The sequence below is a fragment of the Tenebrio molitor genome, chromosome 3 (genome assembly GCF_963966145.1).
Source record: "Tenebrio molitor chromosome 3, icTenMoli1.1, whole genome shotgun sequence".
NCBI lineage: Eukaryota > Metazoa > Arthropoda > Insecta > Coleoptera > Tenebrionidae > Tenebrio > Tenebrio molitor.
In genome coordinates this window covers 25,475,659-25,501,374 of record NC_091048.1, presented here as the reverse complement: position 1 = coordinate 25,501,374, position 25,716 = coordinate 25,475,659, and the positions used below count along the sequence as shown (strand labels likewise).

The 25,716-nt window shown below is 39.8% G+C and overlaps 1 protein-coding gene across 4 annotated transcripts in view; it reads right to left on the bottom strand.

Annotated features, from left to right (window-relative positions):
* LOC138126270 (uncharacterized) overlaps positions 1 to 25,716 on the bottom strand; it is a 56,689-nt gene that overhangs the window by 14,159 nt on the left and 16,814 nt on the right. For all 4 annotated transcript variants that reach the window (XM_069041986.1, XM_069041987.1, XM_069041985.1 and 1 more), the window contains exons 3-7: positions 19,489 to 19,715; positions 13,930 to 14,535; positions 4,823 to 4,989; positions 4,536 to 4,745; positions 3,363 to 4,282 (exon numbers count right to left, since the gene is read on the bottom strand). In XM_069041986.1, the coding sequence (XP_068898087.1) occupies positions 3,363 to 4,282; positions 4,536 to 4,745; positions 4,823 to 4,989; positions 13,930 to 14,535; positions 19,489 to 19,715 (2,130 nt within the window). The remainder of the gene's footprint in view (positions 1 to 3,362; positions 4,283 to 4,535; positions 4,746 to 4,822; positions 4,990 to 13,929; positions 14,536 to 19,488; positions 19,716 to 25,716) is intronic.

The window sequence follows — 25,716 nt, the reverse complement described above, 5'->3', positions numbered from 1 at the left end:
TCACGTTGTTGAGGCCTACCTGGAATGTCAGCTTTTCGGAGCCAACCATAATGAATCATTGCCGAGCTAAACCAGTGATTTACAGGTGTTAATGGGAGGGTGTGAATTTCCACCGTGAGAGTAAATGTTAAAATGTATTTTGTTAAACACTTCTTCATGGTTCACAGAAAATCGTCATTGAACGAGATCTTTAAGAATTTCTTTAAGAGACATATTCAGCGTATTTCGCGAGTAATAATGACCCCGACGGAATTGAAAATGCAACCCACAATACATTTCCAAAGAAAATCTGGACAACTTAATTTCAAATAAAAGTCATATGCTTCCTTTTAATAATAATTGTGAAAAAATCAAACCCAAATACTTTTCACGGAACTCATATAGATAGGGTATTTCACGAGTGGTAATGAGCCCGTCAGAATTGAACATGCAACCCACAATACATTTCCAATGAAACGCTGCATATTGAAACAAATGAATGCGGTATAAAGAGTGGTAGGAATTTTATAAAACACAGAGCCAAATGCTTCAGCAAGAATTTATGAAAATGGAGATGACCACAGAGTGAAAACTTTTAAAAGGTTGCGTTGTGCGAGGACTGACAAGGACGTGTTTGAGTGGTTGAAAAGCGTCTGATCCTGCGAAATTCCTGTCTCGGGATCAATGGTACGGAATAAGTCGGGAAAGTTGCAAAAGAATTAAAAGTTGAAAAGTTTGAAGCCTCGAATGATTGAACACGTTACAAAATTTCTTTTCGAGCAATTTGTGGTGAATTAGCGAGCGCCGATAAAGAAACTGGACAAAGTTAGAATCAAAAAATTTCAGCGGTCGTAAAAAATTACGTAACACAGGACGTTATAAATTGAATCGAAAGTGGAATTTTTTATGGGGTCTGGGTGGAAAGGTTGTGTTTAGAGTGGGGAAATGTGGTGGTGGTAAAATCGCAAAAAAAGAGGTGTGGAGAAATCTGTTGGAGTTGGTAAATTGGCCAAACGCACTGAAGGTGAAGAATCGTCCAGTTCAAAGAAAAAGCTTGATGGAAACAAATGACAGCGATCATTAGTCATTGGTGCAACCACTGAATAATGAGCTACTGGAATAAAATATTCCTTCCTATCTGGAAATAATAGAAGAAAGAAATTCAGCACCTCGCTGTAAATGAAGCAAAATTATTGTTGTACACGTCTAGAAATAATAATTTTGAAACAAAAAAGAAATGGATATAAAACGAATTGGTTTTATTGCTTGTAGAAAGAAAAACTGTCTGTTATTATGGTCAAAATGTTGCCCGTTCGCTGTTCGTAAAACAAAGGTTTATTGTACCTAATAATATTTTTCCACTAGGTTGGAAAATATTTATATAATGTGACGTACTATTTTTCTTCTAGTTTGCTTAATAAAGTCTGCAAGTTTTTTAGATAATGCTGGTTATCTGAAGGAAGTAAAAAATTCTAATTTATTATTTTTGAATATCAATAAATTCCCTGTTCTATTCACATGTCTTAGCTCTTAATTAACGTATCTGTGCGGTCAAAAACATCTCTCTTTCTTTGGAGTTTGGAAAAAATAGCTATTTATTATAGAAGTGACTTATTTGCTGTTAAGGCACGAGTGTAATACATTCACTGAACTGTTCAATGCTCTCTAAACTGTTTAATTTTATAAAAACAGATTAATTATGGATTCATAAGTCCACTAGTGTTTTATAGACCTCATAATATATTCAATATCGGCATTATTATGTCTTCATAACAATCAGGTGTTAGATAAAATTATTAAGTTCATTGTTTTTACAACAAAATATCACAGAGAAGACCCTCTATAGGAAGATTTTTTAAATCTCTACTAAAACTTTTATTTTAAAGAATTTTATCAAAACAGGATATTCTAAGGTATTTTAAGCTTTGTGGGCTCAAAAATATTTCGGCGACACACTAGAAGGACAAAGGCTTCTCGTCGGCTTATAAATCTGCAAGTTACTTGCGAAGGAATGGAATTTGCTACACACAAAGAAATATTTAAATATTTTAAATAAATTTTACTCTGAAACAGTTCCACTTTTGCTTTATATTTTTACTCTTACTTAAATTACGGTATAATGACATCAAAGTCCATACTTAAAGAAACCTCTTCGATGAGATCTGTTGTATAAATCCTTTAAGATTTTAACACGCTGAACTGATTGATCTGTGATAAAAACATAACAAAAAATATCGAAATTGGTTTGTGTCACAAGCTAGAAGTTCATTTAATATGTAACGTGCGTGAAAGAGTTATTTACGCAACGTGTTTGTATAAGCACAACTTTTGTTGTAGGTGCAAAGCAGGAACGCAGCCGTAAAAAGTGTTTACACGGAAAATACGTATTACAGGGCTCTGCCCGTAACTACTCATTTACTTAGTTACCACAAATGCCTGTAAAGTGTCATTTATGTACTTAGAAGGTGGAAATAAAAATTAGAATCAGACATCATTTATTTTCTATTGTCATTGCTAAAAGTAAAAAATTGTTACCATGCTCAAGTGTGCACATTTACCATTTTTTTTTTACAATTATTTCCCTAAAATGAGTCAGTAGGGTAGTCAAGGTAATAACGAAGCATTGAGAAGTATTCTACCAGAAATTCATTTTTACCGCTCTAGTGTGGTAAAGTGATACTTTATTGCTCTAGTACTGGGGTTATCCAACTCGGTCGATGACTTTGTTGTACAATTTTTCCATTTCGTATCGTAAAATGACACGTTACAATACTTATATCTTAAATAAATATGATTTTACACTATAGAAAAAATGTCCACTTTACACGCGCAATATTGATAAAACAAGTACTTTTCTTAATTGCGGTGTCAAAATGTCTCTATTTACGTATAAAAAATTTTTTTAGCAACATTGCAGTTCATTTCATAAAACAAAAGTTCTAAGGGCGAATAGAGTACTTAATTTGTATTTAAATATTTAAAGTAAGATCGATGAAATATTTTATTTATTAAGTCACAAATCTAAGACGTTTCTAAACTGCGTTTAAAAATTTTAAACGCCACCCGGCGTATCCGCCATTATTGACACAATTCTTTAATCCTCCTTTTACGAGCGAATTTAATTGAAACGCATCGCACATTCGGCCTGTCATTTAGCTTCATGAAATGACGAAACAACAATTAAGCGGTATTACCGTCGCCTCAATGCGACGTTTACTTTGCTCGTTAGCATCCATAATTCTACGGCAATCACCTAATGGCAATTACTCCTTAACATCACGCTCCAACTTAGAACCGTTCCAAGTTTGTCTCAGTTACTTATTCAGTTTTCAAGCTTTGCCAAAACTTGGCGCTTTGTACAAATAGAAAAAAAAAAGACTCACGCTGCTGTCTCTGTAATTGCTGACGGTGTTGTGGAAGAAGAGCCCCGCGATCAACGCGGCGATGTTGGCGGTGTAGCTGGCGACGAAGATGACCGAGAAGCCGCCCCACACGTTGATCAGAAACTTGTTGGGCCAGCTCTTGGGGGCCTTGAAGGCGACCAGGTGTCCGCAGAGGAGACCCCACATCACCCAAAGCGCCGAGCTCATGCTGAAGTTCTTCGAGCGCTGCCGCCCCCAGGGGTTCAATCCGAACGGCGACAACCACTCGTAGATGGCGACGGCGATCGCCGTGATGTTCAAACTGGTAAAGATCGCGATCCACAGTTCCGGCGAGAAGGGGAGAAGGAAGGCCATCAAGGGGATCTCCGAGGTCTGTTGGGGGGCGGCGAGGAGCGACACCCCGCTGAAGAAGTACGGCACGCTGAAGTCGATCACTTCGCTGCGGGCGCTGGACACGCTCAAGGCCGCGAACGACATGTGCGCCGCCCCCGACACCAGATCCCCCACGACCCCGTTCCATTTGACGTCGCCGTCGCGGTTCGCCTCCTGGGGGCGCTCGTCCGTCCCCGAGAACTCGTCCTTGTAGCGGTACTTCTTGCCCAGGTCGCGCTGCCTGCGGCGATCGACCAGCTTCGAGCCGAAGAAGCCATCGGCGACGATGTACAACCGGAAGTCGAACTCCAGCTCTTGGGCGATGTTCTCCAACAGGTCCATCGAGAGGCCGTAGCAGCAGTTGGTGCGGTACTTGAATTTCTGAAATGGAAAGAATCGCTCGTTTTCTTCGTAGTCGTTGGCGAATTGTTTGTACTCTGGGTTTGATTCGTCCTCTTCGTCTTCCTCCTCTTCGAGGCGCTGCATCTCGTTGAAAACCAGCGTCAGGTTGTCTTTGTCCGATGTCAGGACTCGATGACATGGAAGACCTGGAACAAGAGATTAATGAAGCGTCGTGCTGGAAAATTCTATTAGAACATTACGGCGACTGTAGTTGTTAATTATCCGGCGCTAAAAGCATCTCTGCTCAAGATTAATTACCTTTTGTCTAGTCTGGCCTCGGCCCCAAATTAATTTCATTGCACGATTCCGACGCGCGCCTCACCGGATTCTTACCCAATCTATTTTTGATTGCAACCTCCAAGGTTTTAATCACGGTATTCAGGCAGGACTCATTCTTACCTCTCAAGCACTGTCCGTCCTCGTCCAGCTCGCTTTCCATCACAAAAGGGGGTGCGAGTGCCGTCACCACTCTGAACACCGTTCTCGCCCTCGACGACACCGCCGCCACCGCGAGGTCGCCCCCGGGCCAGATGATGGTGTCCAGCCGCACAGACCGCCCCGACACCAACCCCACCCTCTTCCACTTGACACTCGACGTGCCGGGCTCGACTGAAACAGCGATTCGAGTTCAAATTGCCCAATTATCACCTGAATTATTGTTAATTCGGGGGACCCCATAAACTCACCGCTCTCGCTCCTGTTGGCGAACAGGTCCCCTTCTTTGGTGCTACGTTCAGGAACTAAGTTAAGTATTTCGAAATTCGCAACTAATGATTTGTCCACTTTGTCAACGCCAATTTCTTGTGTAAATTTTTTGCCGGCCAGGGCGTCCGTACTCGCCGTCTTCAGTTCCCTGCAATACAACACGAATCAATCCAAACTGACGTGATCCATGATGATTGGTGGATGGGCCGACGGATGCGGACCATCAATCGGTGATCTGTCAGATTAGAGAGCGAATAATTTCATTTGAATTGAAATAAAAAATTTGCCGCCTGATACGTCGAGAGCTGGAGCGAGCGGGAAATTATTTTGTCAAGGATGAATAGCAGGACCGCACGTACCGATTTTTCATCATTATCCTCCCTTCCTCTAATTCATTCCGCGATAAAGCCACTCAAAGCAATTATGAACACACCGAAACGGACAAAGCGGTGTCGCTGATTAGACCTCCTACTCTCACCACTTCACGGCAAGGATATTTCCAGAACGTTTAAAACCTACAAACTGGTTAAATGGTTTTCAATCCATTACGGTTCAAAACCATTAGACCAACATTTTCAAAACCGTTTTCAAACATTATCGATTCTAGTTCTAGTTGTCTTTCTATCAATTTTTTATGTGTTTTTTCTCTTCGTTGTTGGATTGGAAGTAAAATTCAGGAGCAATTCTGAAGACTTAACATTTAAAACCTTCTGCCCTTGCTCCGATTAGCTGAAATGACGAATTAGAATCTGCGATAATGTGGGATTTCAGGGGTCGAATAGGGCATTCTCTGGGTCTTCGGTTTTTGTACGTCGGCGTCAATCAAACCGCAAGGTTTTTGTCCGGACATCTTGATTAAGGTCGGCGTCAACGCAACGACCCAATCGAAGCCGATAGAGGCGACTTTCTTCTCTAGCGCTCTCTCCCGAAGAGAGCGACGCAAAGCCAGGTGCTTATCTGGATCTTCTATGATTTCCCCTTTGTTACATCCCTGAGCCGTACGTAATGTCGTCAACTTCAGTGCAGCTCTCATTCCTATGCGATTCTCTCTTTCTTTCGGCCTAGTTAGAAGCGTGCCGAGTAAACAACTTCTAACAAGGCTCGCCCATCAATATCCTGTTACTAAGTGTCCGCCATGATTTATGATTTGAACCAGATACGGCGCCCTGAAAGCTTCCCAAGGACGCGATCCCGTACCCGAACCAATTAGCGATTTCGACGCTGAATGCCTTCATGCACCCCACCGGCACTAATCCCGGGAAGGGTCTGGATCTGGACCCTCTCCTGGAATCAGCGGCATATTTTTGTTTCCACAAGAGCAAGTGGAATATTGTGTTTTCTCACAGCGTCGTATATGAGCGCTTTCTAAACGCTGCCAGGAAGAATACTCCATTGGATTTTTACTGATGAGGCGTGGTTTCACCTTTCTGGATTCGTTATTATTGTTATTACGCCATTGCATCTAGTTAAAAGGTAACATTGGTATCAAATGGTTAGAGAACGAGGCAGAATTTCTGTGAACGAGAGGGTGAGGACTGTGAGAAAAATAATATACGTCGGCGAAGTCGCCGAACCCGTCACAAGAAAGGGAATGCGGAAACGGCGTTTCCTTGCGGGAGCCCATTCCGTGATCAATGAACCTCGAGGACTAATTTGCGAATCCGCTTATGTAAAATTGCTCGGATCGAGGACCGCCGTCCTTATTGCCGCAGCCGCATTGGCGGTGTGCCATTGTGATTATTGCGATCGAAGAGAAGAGGGTCAATTTATGACGTCAGCTAGTTCGGTGGCGGCTTGAATGTAGCTTAATTACCGCAGGATCTGACAAAGATCGGCTTACGTAAATTTACCGGCACAATGGACTCTGCCGGCGTAGTTTAACGTGGATAAATATTTGGAGGGCTCAATTATCATTTGTTCCCATTCTACGGACAAGATTTAAGGCGGCTGTTTACCGGTTTTTCCCGCCCGTTTCAGGAATAAGTCGAGCGCATTTCGACGCCTGCTGCACCTGCAAGCTCACACAGAGCTTCCTACTATCTACTTCCTACTTCATCCCCGGTTTAAGTAAATATTTTATTTCGTCGTGCGCTATTTAGTTTCCCTCTGACGCTCTCGTCTCTAATTGAATGAATGCAAAGTGGTGTTTTAATTAAATCATAATTAAAATTAGCTCGTTTCATTCGGATACCTGCAGCGAAATTATCCGACTGGAAATTGCGACGTGGAGGAGCGAACAATATTGTTACTGCGTGAACCCAACTGCTTCCGGGACCCTTGCAACGGGCCAGACAACTTTCACCACCACAGGGGAACTAGCCCTGGTTTATCTACACTGCCCCAAATTGTTGCCAATAAAAATGGGGACACGGCATCGAGGCCGGATTTAATTATCGTTGCGGAAAATGGGCCGCCGGTCGCCCATCCAAATATTAACCGGACCAGCGTTGCTCAACGCTTCTGGAGGAATGCTAATTAGAGCTTTCGTTGTAGCAGGGTCGCCGTATTAATATATATATTTTTTAAGCCTTTCCCTTTTCACCGTACTATCAGGTCTATCAGGTATCCTGCGGTCGGCTCTTTCTTTTCCTTTTTTTATGTGCGGCGGGGTACTTTCCCCGGCCACCCACGCCCCTCTTTCTGGACAACACAACATGAAATACAGCACAAACATCCATGGGATTTGAACCCTGCTGACCTCGCGGTGGTGTCGGAAGAGTGTCGCTCTTCCTTCCACCACCCTACCGTCAGCCCCTGCTAGACATACACACACATCCATGGCCCGGCGGAGGTTTTTTCATTGGAAAAAATCCTCCCCCTTCGGTGAGATTCGAACCCACTAGCGCCGGGACCGTGACCTCGGAGCACTGTCTCCGACAGCCATGCGGCCACCGAGCTACCATATTAATGATAGTAACACTAATTAGTAGAAATCTACACAGGATCACGTGGCAGTGAAGAGAAATAAAACCTCTTCTAGCGAGCTTCAAAGCTCTGTCTAATTTAGCTCACCTGTCCATTGGCGAAAATAATTATACAATTTGTTTCGCATTTGTTTACCTCGTCTACACTGTACAATTGCGTTATTGTTGTTGTATTTGTTTTTGAAAGCCCATTCCGGGTCGAAAGCTCAAACATAATATTGCGTTTGTCGGGCATTTTCACCGGATGCGAGTTCATGTCAACTGGATTTCACTTCGTTCCATTTGTATATTTATGCTGGAAATGTACACAGTTCGTATTAAATTCGGCATCCGGCCCTGGCAATTTTTTCTCCGGAATCTTCCAGTTTGTTCGATAAACAAACAACGCAAATACTCGCCGTAAAGCTTCCTGCAGTAAAAGCTAAACAATGCGAAGGCGATCGCTCGGTCGGTTTCTTTCAAACCGGACGATTCCGGTCGGTTCCGGGGCGTGCTTCATCTCCAAGTTCTGATTCCGGGCGAATTGTCTCATCGAGAATTTTGGGATTTTTGCGCGCACCGGAACGGTCTTTTCATTTGTAACTTTTTAATCAAATCCCGGGTCTCGAGCGGTCAGCGAGGGGAAATCGCCTCGTCCGGGATGTTTTCTGCTGCTTTCAGTTTCCGGGAGACCATTTATTACGCGGAACAAGAGGAACTAGCATGTATTTCAGCAGCTTTATAAGGATTTATGGGACGCTCGTTGAAATATGAAATCGCCTTGTTCGCGATCATTTTTTCGGTTCTTTACTTTGTGCGGTTAAGAATTAATGAAGCGCAGGATGCGACGTTATTTCGTCGTAAGCTTCTTACGGTAATTTGTGTCGACGAAACAGAGCTTTAATATTTATCAGGAGTTTTTCGGCCAGGCTTGATTTTATAGCGGGTCCAGACGACGCAATAAAATTTGCCCAACTGAGACAATGTATTATTGAGGCTTCCGGAGTTCGCGGCTGATGCCTTAATCGTGTTTTTGTTGGGCGAAAAAATTCAATTTTAACTGGAAGTTTCTTCAGCCGTCAGGCGGCCTTTAATAAAGTGGGTAATTAAGAGAGCGAATTTCGCGTTAACTGAAAACTGGATATCTCTCACCGTCCTTTGATGAATTATTCAAACCCGAGGGATAAATTTGCGTAATTGGAATTTTGATTTGTCTCCCGGAAAAACATCGACAAACTACCACAACATTTCCGGACCGCTTATCCGGATCTTATCGACGACTTCAGACCCCAAAAATAATTTCATTTGCTTCATCTGGTCTTGTTCCGGAGCTTTTGTTAAACTTAATGTAAATCCTCGTTGAATTATTAATAGAGCGGGAATCGCTCCAACTCCCAAACTTCCCGAAGAGGTAAAATAATAAAATAAGTAATTTCAGCTGTCGGTTGATCTCTTGCGGGCGAAAAAGCGCATCCACGGTGATAAATCACGTCTCTCTACTCCGGCAATAATACCGGAGTAACCATCCGGAACAGATTTACGCCGCGTATTAACACAATAATGTACTTTTTATGAAGGAGAGCGTCCTGTGGGGTAAGTCGCGACGGCGCCACTGAATAATTTAAAGAGTAGACGTCTTGTCATGTACAAATTATGGTCGAGATATGATTTAGTGTTTTGGCAAAAAGGGACTTTGACAAGGGTCAGGGAAAACACCGAGACGGCCTTTACATGCGTCACCTCAACCTGGAACATATCAGATGTAATCTTCGAAAATGTGGGCTGAGGAAGGGGGTGACGGCCGCCCAGATGGACCAAACTTTAGGGTCGTTCCGGGGATTTACAAAAACTCCGGCAAGAAGTTGATTAAGATGAATTATGGACGGGGATGAAGAGGAGCTTGCCGAGGGAATAAATCCTGCTGGAGGATTTTAACAGTTCCAGATAAAAAGGTAAAAATAAGAAGTGACAGAGAAAGTGTGCCAATGTATTTTTTGGGGTTGGCAAATTGAAAGAGTCTCCGAGGGGTGGATTTATAAAAATAATTTCAAATGCGACTGATTCACTGAATGAAGTTTTGTGTTTCTCGGTGCGATTTCTCAAAGCCCTCAATAATTTTCTTTTTTTAAATCACTTCTTCATTTGTCTTGAATTTGATTTGTTCTAATCAAACCACCAGGTATACAACGACACTTCCAAACAAAAATCCCATGTATGTTCTTATGGAGTTTCGTTTTCAAATCAAGGTCATTTGGCTGATTGTATGTCTGGTTGCATTCCTATCTAATTATTACATTTCTAGTAATTTCTGCTGACTTTTTTTGCGCTTATTTTACTGAAGAACTAGGTAATGAAGTAAGAAACATTACTAATTGGTTAAAAATAGTCTGCTTGAAAATCTCTGGACAAAAATTTGCTTTTGAAAGGATAAAATAAATAAAAATAAAACACTATCAGCTGTGTCAGTAAACATTTGCAAAATCTTTTATTCATAATTGAACTAGTTCGCTGAATAAAACAAAGTTATGACAACAGACCCGGCGCATCCACCATTTTTGCACGATGAAAATTTGATGTATTCATTGTACGAAGAGTAAAGGAGAAGCAAATTGTTTAATTTAGTTTGAAGTATAAATTTTTAACAATGTAGCGAGCAAGCTTGAATTGGTCTGCTAAATTAACAACATTTTATGGCCAAACTGGTTTACATTTTCGGGAAATAAATCATTTAAAAAATTGCAGAAAAACAGAGATAGCAAAAACGTTGAGTGTTTCAGGTGTCGACACAATTTTTTTCCAGCGAGAACTCTGTAATCTTGTTGGAATAAAACTTTTTTCAAAGTTGGCGAAGTTATGAAATCTGGAAACCGGAGCTCTCAAAGTTTTGTGGATGTGTAGGCGACTCTGTAACTGCCTTATTAATCAAAATCATCACAAAACGAGCTGAGGTTTTGAAAATAAAATTGTATGAACATTTTCAACAATGATTTCTTGGATGCTAGAATTCTTTTCTAGTAATAATAATAATGTAATTTTATTGTAAATAATACGGAATAATACTGATGAATTCTAAGGAGGAAATAGTTTGCTGAATGATTAATGGAGAGACTGTAGAATGTCCAAATTTATTGTTAGTTCCTGAAGAAGTTTGGAAAGATAAAGAAGCGAAACTATCGGCTTTAAGCACAAACAAAAAATTTCTTGGAGCTGTCACCAGATATCCATTAACAGATGACGTTAGATAACGATCGTTAAAAGTTGCTATATTTGGATTGTCTCAAAACCAATCTAAATATATAAAACTGAATGTCTGTTTGTTTGTATATTTTGTATGCAAATCTACAGTTTTACTCCGATCTTGATGAAATTTTGTACACTAGATCTTCAAAACAAGAAGAAAATTACTGTCTACTTTAATTTTACAAAAACCAACCCCTACTACCATTTTCATCATAATTCAGGGATTAAAGAAATTATTTGTGAATCAGACCAGACAACAATTTTCATTGGATGCAAAGGTGTTTCCACCAAATAGTCTAGATTTTCCACACTTCACATTCGCGTGGTTTGGGAATTCATGTATCTCTTAAAGTGAAACTAAGCTTCATCGGTAAAGACAATCAAATAAAATGAGTTGTTGTTATTCAGGTTTATTTATTTCTTGGAAGGATGCTCCAAAATTCTTTTGGATTTTCCTCCAAACGATGTCTCACATCTGCAGTGGCATCATGATGCATTTATAGTTCCTGTCACTGCTTTTCTTTCGCTGAACAGAACTACACAGTGAGCAAGTGCCTTATAAAGAACGCTTTGCAGGACAGGCAGATTTGGAAAGCATCCTCTAATAACAATTTTATTTTAGCGTAAGTTACAAAAATCTTAAGGGGCGCTTTAGATACTCTCTTAAAAATGTATCCATTAGGTAGGTTGTCTAAGATAAGAAAATACTAAACTCACGAAGGGAAAACTTCAATTTTCTACCATCATTAAAGAGTCTTCACCTACCTTTGTGTGCGGTATTGTTACAGAGGTGATAAATTGCAAATGAAACCCTTTACACTTTCTAATTAAGTTTCCGTTATCTTAATTAGTGCTACTGATTACTATACCCGGCGCCTCCACCATTTTTCAATTTGAATTTTTTTAAAACACAATGCCACCAATAAATTTTTGTAAATGGGCCATCCATTTCCTCTTCGCTCATAACACTTAAATAAATCCCTTTAGAGTCAAAAGCCGCTACGAAACAGATAAATTGTAGCAGCAATTAAGCGAGTCGATCCACGCAGCTGATACAGTGTTTATAACGGTTAAGATCCAATTTCTCTTGGAGTATAATTGTTATCTTAACAAGTGGCTGTGGCCTTATTTCGTATCGCCCGAAGGCTGATTCCCACCGCAAGTTCCACCGAGGCGCCGTTCCGCCTTCTAATTTTCCAAATTTATGACGGCTGTAAACCGCGCCGCCCCCATAAATCTCTCAAAAAAATTATTGCGAATTTATTGCGCACCTCCACAAGACGCCGTCCCGCCATGCAAAATGATTTTTCCGCCGGTTGAAATTCCGCTCGCGACTGCCGAACAAATATAACAACAATAATTCCGGAGCGATGCTCCGGATTCCGCCAAATAAACTCCTCACGTTCCGGGAAACCTGCAGGAGATACAGTGTGTAAATCATGCGGACACACGCACAGCTGACAGCCTTCTTGCGTATTCCGGGCAGCGGTGACGTCGTTAGTTAAGACGATAACGGAGGTTCAGCTGACGTTTAACTAAACGCGCACCGGATAAGTCCGGGATCGGCGTGACGTCCTTTGTTTGGGATCGCACGCTTCGACGCGCGCCTATAATAGGATACACAAAAAAATTGTATTCCTGCAGAAGATGGATTGTTGCTTGTTGGTACAAGATCCACTCGAGTTCGCTGTGGTACATTTTAATTCGCAAAAGGAAATAACACCTAAACAGTATTATAAAAAAGAAGAAGAAACATTAAAAAATAGAAAGAAAAAGCCGAAACAACATTAAAAACTGCTTTGATTATTTTTTAAATCTCGTCGAAGAAGATTTGTTTTTCCTCCGTCCATTTGCAGGTTTTCATTTCTAGCGAGCGCTGAAATTTGATGGCTCCGGGGAGGGAAGGAAACTAATTGCAGTTGAGGTGCATTACCGGAATCGCGGTTGCGGTTCCGGGTGCGAATTTCCACTATTGTCTGTTATGGCTGAGAGGCGGCGGGTCCGGGGATTCCGGTGTTGATCGAATTTTCAAGACAAATACAGTTTACGGGTCTGGTCGCAATGTACCAATTCTGGATGAATATTAAGTGGCGGCGATTAACAACAATAAATTGCTGTTGAGGAGGAGCTGTCTAAATTAATGTTGTATTATTCAATGGGGTAACGCAGGGTTGGAATAATTCGGAAAAATTAAATAAATTGTTCGTTTGGTGGGTTTTGTTAATGGTAGTTGATGGGGGAGTTGTGTGGTGAATAATTTTGCCATTTAGAGTTTAATCTAAAATTGCTGGCCGTGATATTGCAAAATAATTAATGTTAATGGTGATGGTAATAGCTAACTGCTAACAATTGGAGTGTAATGGCCGATGGTAATAAGAGGTTTTATGAGTCAAAGCCGTTTTACTGTATAATTGCTTTTTCTGGGTGTGAGAATTTAGAAATTTCGGTAATAAAAGTTTTAATACCAGAAGAAATCAATAATTCAATTTTTCATAAGTTCAAATTCTCAGATGAGGTCTCGGATTTTGTCATGGGCTATGAATCATCAAACGACGTTTTCAGTTTTCATTTACAGATTTTTCACTGGTTTATTGCTTCACCTTCGCCCAGATATTTCCAAGGCCACAGCCCATGAGAATATCCAACACCTCTACAATCTTCTTGAAAAGCTCTTTGTGTCCTTCGTGGAAACGGGGGTGTTCATATCCAGCTGGCACCGGCCACAAGAATATTTATATTTTTAGAGTAATCGAAGCAACAATTTTGAAATCAATTTGGAAGATGATGAATTTACTGTAAGCTCCCTTATCAGTTGCAAATGAATTCTGTACTTTACGAACTTTTCACATCTGAGGAAAGTTTGAAGTTTGCCTGGGTAAAAATCGCGTCAAAGTGTGATTTGGGAACGTTCCGCTTTGACTTTAAGATTAGCAAATTGTTTTTACCTTCCGAAGTTGTTGGAGAAGTTGTACTCCCTGGCCCCGAGCGGCTTCCAGCAGCTCGTGGTGAGCTGTCCTTTGGCGATGCTCTGGAGCATCCATAAAGGTGAGCGGTGAAGGACCAGCTTGAGGGTGGCGATGAGCAACCGCACGGCGCCCTTGACCAGGTGTCTGTCCACCCTGACCGGAAGGGGTTTGAGACTGAGCAGGCCGGCCGGAAGTTCTCCTTTAAACTCACCGTCCACAACACTAAATAAACGTTGAGATCTATCGTTACGATCTTTGAATTTAGAACTTTCAACGCCATAATTACGATTGAACAAAAGGAACTGATCGTTTTTTAATAAATAATTCACATGCATATCACTGATATCACTTTTAACTACACTACGTTTGTATCGATCCTCGTTAGGCGGTTTATCTTTGTCGGCGGCGGCGGCGGCGGCGTCGTCGCTGATGCTGATGTTGGCCGCAGTGTCCACCCACAGCCAGACGAAGTGGCCGTCCATCATGTTCAGCCGCTTCGCGTCCTCCAGGATACGCACCGCTGCAGGACGATCGCTCAGCAGGACCACCACGCCCCTCGTCGACCTAGAGATGTCGGCCAATTTCCTGCGGAACGGAAATACACCGTTATATATCAACGTCTCGGGCGCAACCCTTTCGCCAGCGAGAGATAAATTAGGAACGACGCGATTTCTGACAGGATCATTTCGCCCCGCCGTGCCAGCCCGCTTAAGATCAGCCCCGACAGAATTAACGGACTCATCGATCCGGAAGCGGGGCCCGGACGAATAACACCTGGAAAATACACGGCGACGCTTGATACGCCACGAATTACACCGGCGAACGGATAAGGGGCGGCGAATTTTTCGGGGGCGGCAAGTGGACTTGGCCGACGGCCAAGTGCCGGAGGGCCGGCACGTGGACGATCGATCGATTTTTCAGCTGACATGGGCCGCTTTTGACGTTAGCTGATTGTCACAGACGGAGATTTTCTTGCTGACTTCGCCAAACGAAATTTCCCTAGATGATAATTATCATAATGACATATTTTTCAACCGAACATAGAATTGATATAACTATACAGACATGGAATATACGAAAATAAAGAAGACAAAATATTCATAAGTTAGGATATTGGCGTACTAGTTCATTTAAAATTGAAAAAAAAAACAACCCATGTGTTTTCGACTCCATTCTCTTAATTAAAGGTGATCAAAAAGAAAACAAAATTATACTTGCTATGCACAGTCTTTTTATTGGTTGCCTATTATTGCTTTCTCTCCAATGGTAAAACCCATTTTATTCTGGGATAATTGTTGATTACAATTACAGCAAACGTGCGTCAACTTTGCGGAAATCGAAAAGTTGTTTTCTAGGTTAATAACAGCAAATCGTTGACGTTTTTTTGACATTTCTGCAAAAAATTTGCTTACTATTGGCGTCGCGTTTGACAATGACTCTTATGAATGTAAAATGTTGCTCTTGTTTATTTTATAAATTTTCTCCATATCAGATAATAAAATGTACATTTATAATTCCCATGGCTAAAATTCATGAGGTATGATTTATTATAAAGTAGCGTTTGAAACCACAAATTGTCTACGCCCATACATTGAACGCTTATTTGCATAGAATCCACTACGACATGACCGATAATTTGCAACCCCAGCTCTGATTTGTTTTCTTTCTGATCGCTTTGTACAGGATGTCCCTGAAATGCACGACAAAATTTTAACCACGAGCTACTGGCTTCGGAAAAAATATTTAAAAAATTCTATGTCAAAAAAGAAAATGACATTTAATTTTTGAGGTACAATTTTTTTTAATTGCTTTTAGTCTTCTACGTTGTCCGACAACCTCGTAGATAAAACTTCGGCACATTTTAAAAATACACCCTTGTAGATCATATTTTATAAAATGTACACCAATTGATACATTTGATAAAATATGATATACAGGGTGTATTTTTAAAATGTGGCGAAAGTTTGCCTACGAGGTTGTGGGACAACGTAGAAGACTAAAAGCAACTACAAAAAATTGTACATACCTGAAAAATTAAATGTCATTTTATTTTGTGACATTTTTTAAATATTTTGCCGTGCATTTCAGGGACACCTGTATATCTAATGTGATCTAGCACCAATAGTCCAACAAATTTACGACGGCGCTGATGTAATTACTTATAGTAATTTGAACAATCAAAATATTAACAGATTAGTGACAATTTAATAAATTATTCAGTGATTAAATTCATAATTAATTATTTTCTTTTTTTTCGCTCCCTAATTTAATAAACAGGTAAGCACAATTTTATAGTTTCTCATTAAGTCATTAGCATTTAGTTTTAAAACAAGAAAGAATTTATCCAACGAGATTATGGTGACCAAATTTGAAAGTAAACTTATTCATTTTCCTCATTTATTTGTTCATTGATTTTTATTTGTCAATCAAATTAAATTCATATTAACCAGAACTGTTTATAAAATGTTCTTCCAATGGTCTGATTTCAGTATACGTAAATATCCAGTTAATGAAAAATTAAATGTAAAGTATTTAAATATTTGTAGTTAAATGCTCAACCCGAACCTATCAACTAAATATTTTTCATTAGAATTTTATTCAATAAAATTAAATAATTATTGCGATACATTAATTATTAACATAATTAAATTCAAATTCATTCTAAATATTTATTATTTGGTGGCGTTTATTTCAGTTTATTAACATTATTTTAAGCTCTTTTGGTCGATTAATCTGACCAGAAGCGTGAAAAATGTTGCGTTCGTGTTCCATCATAATGTGGGCCAATAATGTATTTATTTTAATTCATCTGAAACTGACGCCGAGCGTGATCGATTTAGATAAAAATTTCCAACCAAAACCACACGAGACACATCCAAACATTAAAAATATTCGAGAATCAATTCTGTCCTCGTAAACTTTGAACAACCTAATGAATTTGTTTAATTTGTCCTAAACAGAACTTTTTAGAAGTTAAAGGATCATTGCAATTAGCTTGGATGTTAGAATGCTATATTTCTTGACAAATGAGAAAAACGCCGAATGATGATAAACAATAGCTATTTTCAATACAAGTGAGCAAAGTAGTGTATGAGTACGGAAGTCGGGCGTCTGAGCCGAAGGCGAGGACCCCAACCGTACGCAAAACATTACACTTTGCTCACTAGTGAGAAAATATTTTTTCCTCGCTAGTGATTCAATTACCATCTTTGCTCACTATTTTCAGTAAGCAAAAACTTTTTTACTGATTAATCGTGGTTTCATTAGACTACAAAATGTTATAAGGAGAATAAGAACAGATTCAGAATATGTCAGGTGTCACGTAGTGGACACTTTCAACACCATTTATAATAAAATACGTTATAACTTCTTGTTTCGTTTCCTTTTCTTACAAGGTTTAATGAGGTTCTGCTTAGGGTTGACATATTTAGACATAAATTCAGGGCTCTTGGGCAGTTATATTTTTAAACCATGGTTACTAAAAGACATACTTTTTTATATTTTTTATTATTATTATTGCTGCGACATCAATTAAAAAACTTCTGGACATTTAAAAATACAGCCAGACTACTTTTTCTGCTGATCCAGCCTCTATTGTCAACACATGCTTTCAAATATCCATTTGGCCTTCATTACCCTATGCAAATGTTACCGCATGTACTACCAAAGAGATGCTAAAGTGTGGATGTGCCAACAGACAAATGGTTTTTTTTTGACACGAGCTATTGTAAAAGTGCACAGAATTACATCGTACAGTAGAATTTATCATCGCGATTTGCATGCAAATACACCTAAACAACGTGTACCTCAAACGAAATGATTCAAAAATGATTTAAAAGTGAAAAGCGCCAAACTAAATTATTTTCATTACGGTCGACTTGATGGATTTCCATTTCAATTTCCACTGAGCGTAATTGAGAGGAAGCAATAATAATTGATCACCCACGAATTTTTTCCAATTCGTCGCAAAAAAAAACAACACCGATTGACACGGTGCATCTGCATTCTGTGCAAAATTTACGTGTTTTGAATTCGCTACGGCAATTACCCCTCGAACCCAGTCAATGGAGAATGCCCCAATTGTGGAGACTCAAAGGACAAACATCGATAGTGTACGCTCCACCCTGTTATGTATATCCTGTGCTCATAAGCGGATGCAATTATTTCGGCGAGGCTTTTACAGTGTTCCCGTCGTGTAACTCTCAGGACAAAAAAAAACAGCAATCGGGACGTTAACCACATAACGGTATAACTTTTTTACTGCTCGGCTTCAGGACTAGGGATAATAAGAGGTCCGGAGCGATCCGACCGGCCAGGATGCGCCCCTAAATGTCCTTGACGACGCCATGGCAACGCCCGCGAAAACATCGTGTAAAAGATGTTTGTTAAGCCGAGGATACGTTGTTCTATAAGGGTGCAAGCGGCGGGGACGGGGGAGGACTAATCATCCGTTTCTGCAGAACTTGCCACTGACGTCGTTACTAATTTTCTGGAATGGGAATGAACAGATGGAAATCGTCAATGTGTGCCAATGAAGAAATGAAGTGCGGAGAGTAGTTTGTTTCAATTTGAAAAAAATTAATAGGGTAATTAATTTTAATCAATTAATGTTACGGATATCAAGTTAATAAGTTTTTGTGTAACTGTACACGAAACGAGCACTTCGCGTACCACCGCGTACCTCCTCAGATTGTGCTGCCTCGGCCGCAAGCGGCCTCGGCGACAATTTTTCTCTCGTGAAAGAATGATTTCGTAGCCTTGATATCCAAAAACCCATTAAATGATGTGCAATATTACGTCGACGGGTGATAAAAATAAATAAGAAATAATCTTAAATACAATTTTATGAGTTTTGTTAATTCACTATTTACTCAACTGGATTAGAAAATAAAAGTTTATTACAGCATTTCATTTGAAAAGAAATCGTTACCCAGCCCAAAGAAACCCGACACAGTGAGTGACACATTTCATTCCAGAAAATATTTTTAACCGTAAATAGTTCCACTTTTGGTCGTTTTGTGATTAGTGATTACTCTTTGGGTTCTCTTCGACACAAACTTATTAAGACATAACCTTGACCTCTTAAGTGCGGAAAACTGGGAATGCTCTTTATTAAATATTATTCCATTCAAATTTGTTGTTGAGTAAAACTCTTCACGAATATCTTGTATGGAATTCAAGACAATTATTAGAAATCGTGATGAGAATGAAAATCTCTTTGAGAACTATAAAAAGCGTGACTACAGTATGTATTCAGTTTGGCAATCTAGACGAAAATGTCACCAACTTTGACAGCTAAAAGAAGAGTCGTAGATTGATTCATAGATACAATTATAGTGAAGAATTTAAAAAATTGTGAAAACTTATTCTTGTGTTTTTTTTTTTTTACTATGAAAGAACTTGGTAAGACTAAACATGACTGCAAACACTTGTCTGTCAATTACTTGAGCAAATTGTAACTGAATTGTTTCCGAGGACCCTCTAGTCGCCAGCGAATTGTCGTCATCTGTAGGGACGTAATCCTTCTCTCTGATTTACCTGAAAAGGGACTGGGCCCTTAGCGGCGAGGACAGCGTGATCAGCGTCGGATGCAGGGGCTGTGCAGTAAGGGTGGTCCACAATTCGGGGCGTCTCAAGGCCGTGGCCGAGGCAGGATCGACCAGCAGGGTGAAAGTATGCCAGTGAGCCTGCAGCAGGAGCCCTCTCAAGGCCTGCACCAATTCGCGACCGGTTGGCGCCAGCTGAACCTCCAAAGGACTAGACTCCTGGAACACAACAAAGCACCGGATGAGAAAGCTCACCGCCTGAATGTTTTCCCGATTTTGCAAACTTCCCTCAAGGACATCAAATACTCAACAAGTCACGTAACGATCTCGACGAGATGGCCGCCTCGGTTGCCAGTTAAAAGTTATCTTTCACCGAGAGGAAATTAGAATTTTATTGATGCTTCAATAAAACGCGAACAAGATGCGAACTTTCTATAAAATAAGACCGGAGAGCAAAATTTTGCCGCAGAGTATCCTGGAAGTATCTTCGGAAGGTCCCAGAGACAAGTCGGATGTGTTTCAAGAATTATTTTTGTTTTGCCGGCACTAACTGTCCCTTGCAACGATCATAATTCAGACACTTTCGCAGCCTCGACCAATCAGCTAATTGTCTGAGTTGCATCCGCCGCGCAGAATTAAGACTAACGACTTATTTTGTTCGAGATTTAACATCAAGACAAACTTGGCGAGCTTGTTTGAAGTGCTCCCTCAAACAATAAAGCAATTAGCCCCTTTAACGAGGACTTTGCCCCAAATATGGCAATTTATCATTTTACGTGTCAAAACATCTTGACACAACCGCACGCGTTTTTCTTCCATGCCAGGCTCGCACAGGAAGGAGTGTTTTTAGCAGGACGAGGCAGGAAAAAGGCTCTTAATGGGCTGATTTTTTTTCAAGCAAAGATCCAGGATTTTTATTGTCAATAAAGTAATATTAGTAGGTGCTGCTCCACCACACACTGGTGGCGTAATATTATATGCAGTGGGAGGGCACAGTATCAAGGCCGCACATTTCTATGAAGTAATAAAACTGTGAAATTAACGAAGAGCGCAATAATGCTGGCCCCGGCGGTCACCCGTCCAAACACCGATTGTAACAAGCGTGGCTGAACTTAACTGATGAAATGATGGCCAGTGCCATCTAGAACACCAAGCCTTAAGCCAGACAGCGTGTGACGTCACGAGGAACGCCAAACGTCAAAATTTGGTTACATTTACATTTTCAGAAAGTATCAAATACGGTGCTTTAATAATCATTCTTATGGAAGAGTGAAAATTGTGAGAAAAGCAAAGGCGTGACGGTAATTGGTAAGTGTATATAATAATTTCAGTTGATACCAGGGTATTTTCTATTCATCCAACGTCGCAAAAGACGTTGAAACCTGGGAAGTATTTTTATACCCTATCAACATTTTCGTGATTGTAAGTCATTGTAAGTACAATTTAGTTGAAAGAAGAAGCATTTGTTGTGATTTGGTGTTATTTAAATGATTCACAAAGTAAAAATTACCCAAAAACAATAAATACACAAACTTAACCTCACTTGTAAATAACAATTTTCGCGTCATTAATGGCATTTTACTCCACGAGGCAGTAATTGTAAAGCCTAAACACATCGTTCTACTAAAAAAAGAGTGCTAACCAAAAATTTTACTGTTTTTATTAAATTCTGGAGGTTTACTTAATTCGTTTTTCGACGAAGCCTTTACTGTGACGTCACGATCAAAAACAATTGCTGCCTTAAGGCTTTGTGTTCTAGATGGCAATGGTAGTGCTTTGACAGTAAGGTTTTCGATGATAAATAAGGTAGCGACAACTCATTGTTCATTTTTAATACTCCCAAATTAAAAGAGGACATTATCGATAAATGCCGTGAGTGTGACAAAGATAGGACACTATTTTTAGGGATTTTTGTGGCTTGAAATTTTACGTGTCAAACAGATTAACTTACGCCAAATTAAGTGAGATGAAAATATTCGTCGCAACCGTTGTCGTTACCTTATTTAATTATTTATTATCGAGAACCTTATTTGACAGTTAGTAGTGAGACCACCGTGTTGGTACAGGTGTTGCTATAACAATTTATTCGTTACACTATAAGAGTAACAAATGCTTGCTATGGTGAAATAATGACAGTAAAGTGCCAACGGTTTGCGTTAGCCTCGGCAGCCACCCATGCAAGTGTTGACTGCGATCATCGTTGCTTATTACTTTTTATGTTTTCTTACTTTTGGTATTACTGTTTCAAAGTTAATTGTTACTAGAGGGGGTGAAGGTTGCGTAGATAGGGGAGACCATATCAGACAAGGCGTCATTTAGGCAAGGCCAATTCGGCGCATTTCCCAAGAGTAAAAATGAGAAACGAACGCAAACATAAAAGGCGAGGAACGTCGCGACGCGAAAATAAACGACAATTTGGCTCTAGTCAAGCAGGATAAATGCTTTAGGAGGCTTCGAGCGGAAACAGACGGCGAACGCAACACTAAAACTCCTGTAAATAACTGGCGAACACCTCATAATCGCCTTATTTACGTTTGCTAATTAATTCAAAGCTGCTTTCCGATAGGCGAGCAGGCAGATGGCGGCGGACTGCCGGATTATTTGAAAGGCTTGTGTTTTTTTTCTGACGGAAGAAAACCGATCCAGAGTCGAGTGCGTTGAATAATGAAACGTATCTCGCTTCGTCAATTTGAATTTAAAATTTCTAATGGCCTCAACCCTTTACTCCCGAGCTTAGAGCGTAATTCTCGGAGCGTTACAATAACTAACAGCATTCTAACAGCAATAAAACTTTGAGATAGACAGCGGGATAACGTCCGTTCGGAGTTGCCCCAAAGGCTTTTTGCGCTTCGTTCGTCCAGTAATGGCACGAAACGTTGCCGGGATGAATAGTCGCTTGTCAGATTGGGTTTCGAGGGACATTAGTTCAGTTGTGCGAGGATTTCAAAACTGAAAAGTAAAACTGATGCAGCCGCTGGAGGCACGGGAGGACGAGAGGGAGTAATGTATACAGGATACAACGTAAATGGAGTGTCGGATTTCGTTGGGAGAGTCTTCACATAAAACTGGACTTGGACTTAGACTGTCGAGGAAGAGTTATTGCTTCGAGTTTTTGAAGGACTGGAATTTAATTTTGAAAAAGGAATAAATTTTCATTGTGCAAAGAATTGCTCGATAACGAAAAAAGGGTTGATGATCCCCAAAACCGCCCATTTATTTTATAAGAGACCTCTTCGTCCGACTTGAAAAATTACGCGGCTGCCACCTCCGCCTGATGAAAAATCACGGGGTCCACCCCCGGTGATCGGACATCCCTCCAACCTGAAAACTAGAAGAAAAACAAAACGCTGTCGAGTCGGAGTGGATAATGTGACAGGACAAACATATCACTTCTTGTCAGAAGGGGAGGGTCCCCCGGGGAGACACATATACCGGGTGACTGTCGAAAGTTGGCGAACTGTCACAGACGCGACCACCAAATTAGTTTAAATTACGCTAACAATGCAGCGGAGGCCTCATTTACAAGATAAAGCATCACATCCCCACCCCAAGATTCCGGAACAATTCTACAAATCCAGATTAATTCCGGGGCTCTCGGAATTGATAGCAATCTAACCGGATTAGATGCGAGCTCGTGGCATATTTCAGAGTTGCGGCGATAAAAATTTATCGGGGACGGTGGCCTGCAAAGAGGCGGCGCAAATTGAAATGGTCACTTTTTCGGATGCTTAACACAAATTCGGTACATTTGTCAGTTGCAGTTGCGTTCAAAAACAAAAATTACAAATCTAATGTACTGTCTTTGATATCATTCATATAAAAGAAAAAGTAATGGTCTTAACTGTGATCCTTGTGGAACCCCAGAAAGAAGAAAAAATAAAGCTGCTGTAGTTGATATAACCAAAAAATCCTCAAATGTTTATTTTAAGGACCTATCAAATTTTGTTCAAAGATTAATCCGATAAACTTTTTGATTTGTTATAATATTATAATTTAGACATTCTTAATTTTCAATGTAAAAAAATTAAATGTTTCAATATGATTGTTTATGTTTATCAAATAATCTTATTCTATTTTAAAAGATAAAAGAATTCTTTTAGCTTGCACCAGCTGAAAAAAGGTTTCAACAACAATTTTCACTTAAATTAAATTGGATCCGACCTGGACTGATGATAGATTATTTATGTAGGTCGAATTTAATTAGTGACAAAAAAATTACCATCAAGTACAAAATTGCACAAATTGGTATTTTATACTTTTCTCGATTGGGCTACGTCTTTTAAGAGAGGAGGAATTATAATTTCCTGTAAAAAAATATTTCGAAAAAACATTTAAGATTTTTTTTTTCAATTGGTAGAAAGTTCCATAACCTAAATTAAGAAAAAGAGAATTTCAAACCGGCTCCTGATCATTGGGTCTGCAACTATAATGTTTAACAACAGTTGATAGTTTTGCAATTTTCATTTCACTAGCCATTTTTTTTTTCTATTAATGCCATTTATTTCTTTTAAATATTAATTATTTTCCAAAAAAATTAAAAATTAATACATATATTGTAACGTTTTCTATCTCTGGGAGAATTTAAAGAAAATGTATACAAACAATAATAACAAATTGTATTGTTAATTAATAATTCATACTAACTTATCATTAACTCGACGTTGCCAATTCCTGGAATTTTTTGGGAAACTTCTTTGAAAACGCTCTCTTATTCTGCTTTTAGATTACTAATTAATAATAAATTGCGATTCTAGATACGCAGCTAACGGGTGTGCAAACGAAAAGTTTTCTCTTGTTCAGCCTCTCTCTCGCGTGACGAGTCATTCACCTTCGAAATTCAATAACATTAACTCCGTTCGCGACACAGGTGCGAACTCAGGGCAAACTATTCCTCATCCGTTACAGTAGCATAATTTTTTTTTTACTTTATGAAATATTGCAAATTAAATTCTTACAGTACCATTTGTTTAAGAAGAAACTGCAATTGCAAAACTTGCATTTAAATGAAATGCAACACTATTTATTACGTTTTATTGTTCACAATGGCGCTACCGTTTCTAGTTGTGTTTCCAACTTGATAAACATACTTAAATTTATTTTGCTATTTACGATATGTGTGGCAGATAAAGACGAAATGTTAAAGAAAACACAAGCGGGAAAGAGAGAGAAAGTTTGAAGCCAGGCGTTTGCGGATGACTTGGTAATAGTGGCAAAGAGTGAGAGAGAAATGAAAGAAATGATGAGGACCTTGGGTAAGTATGTGAGGGAGAAAAGCTGGAAGTGAATGTTGAAAAGACGAAAATGATGGTGATGGTGAGAAAGAGGAAGAATGAAGAGAATGGGTGGAAATGGAAAGGAAAGGCACATATCAGAGAGATAGTGGGGAAAGCAAATAAGGTAGCGAGATGTGTGGAGAGATAAAGTGGGGAGATGATTTCAGAAGGAGAATGATGATGTTTAAGTGCATGATAGAGAGCCGAGATCTGAGGTTGGAAGGAACGAGAGGAGGTAGAGAGAGTGCAAGAAAAATATTTGACTGGGGTCCTAGGAGTGAACAGAGAAACGTCAGGTTACAGGGAAGAATGCAAGAAGAATAGGATGAGAGTGAAAGCAGGAAAGAGAGCGGCAAAGTGTGAGGACAGAATGGATGAAAGGGAAGAGTGCCGAATACTAACGGAATGCTAGAGAGAAAAGAAAAAGACCACGGAGAAGAAGGAGAAAGAGAAATATTTCCATATGAACAGGTATGTCAGTGAAGAAGTTGAAAGACTGAGAGCAAAAGGAAGATGGATGAATCCAGAACGGAGTAAAAAGGACAAAGACACAGACAAGTTAGAAAAAAGGGAAAGAATTGAAGAATCCAAATACAATATCCAAATTTTTCCAAACTCACGGATGCTTTTATTGTGGAAGTGTTGTCTGCGAGTCGTGCTTTATTTCCAAACAACAAAAAAAGCATTGTTGAAAAGCACATTTTTATTTCTTCATAAAGTTTTTAAATACAGTGAGTAGGTCTGAGTTGTCTTCGCTATCGAGCTGGTGATTCATAGTCCAAAAGAAGAACGGAGCAATGCACTACAACGTCGGAGAGCCTGAGAAGCGCTTTATAAAAATTATAAAACAAGACTACCGCCGTGTTTAGCAAAATTGTCAAAATTTATTATCTCAAACCGTCTAAGTGATTAAATTATACCATGTCTCGCAACACCGCGCGCCCTAA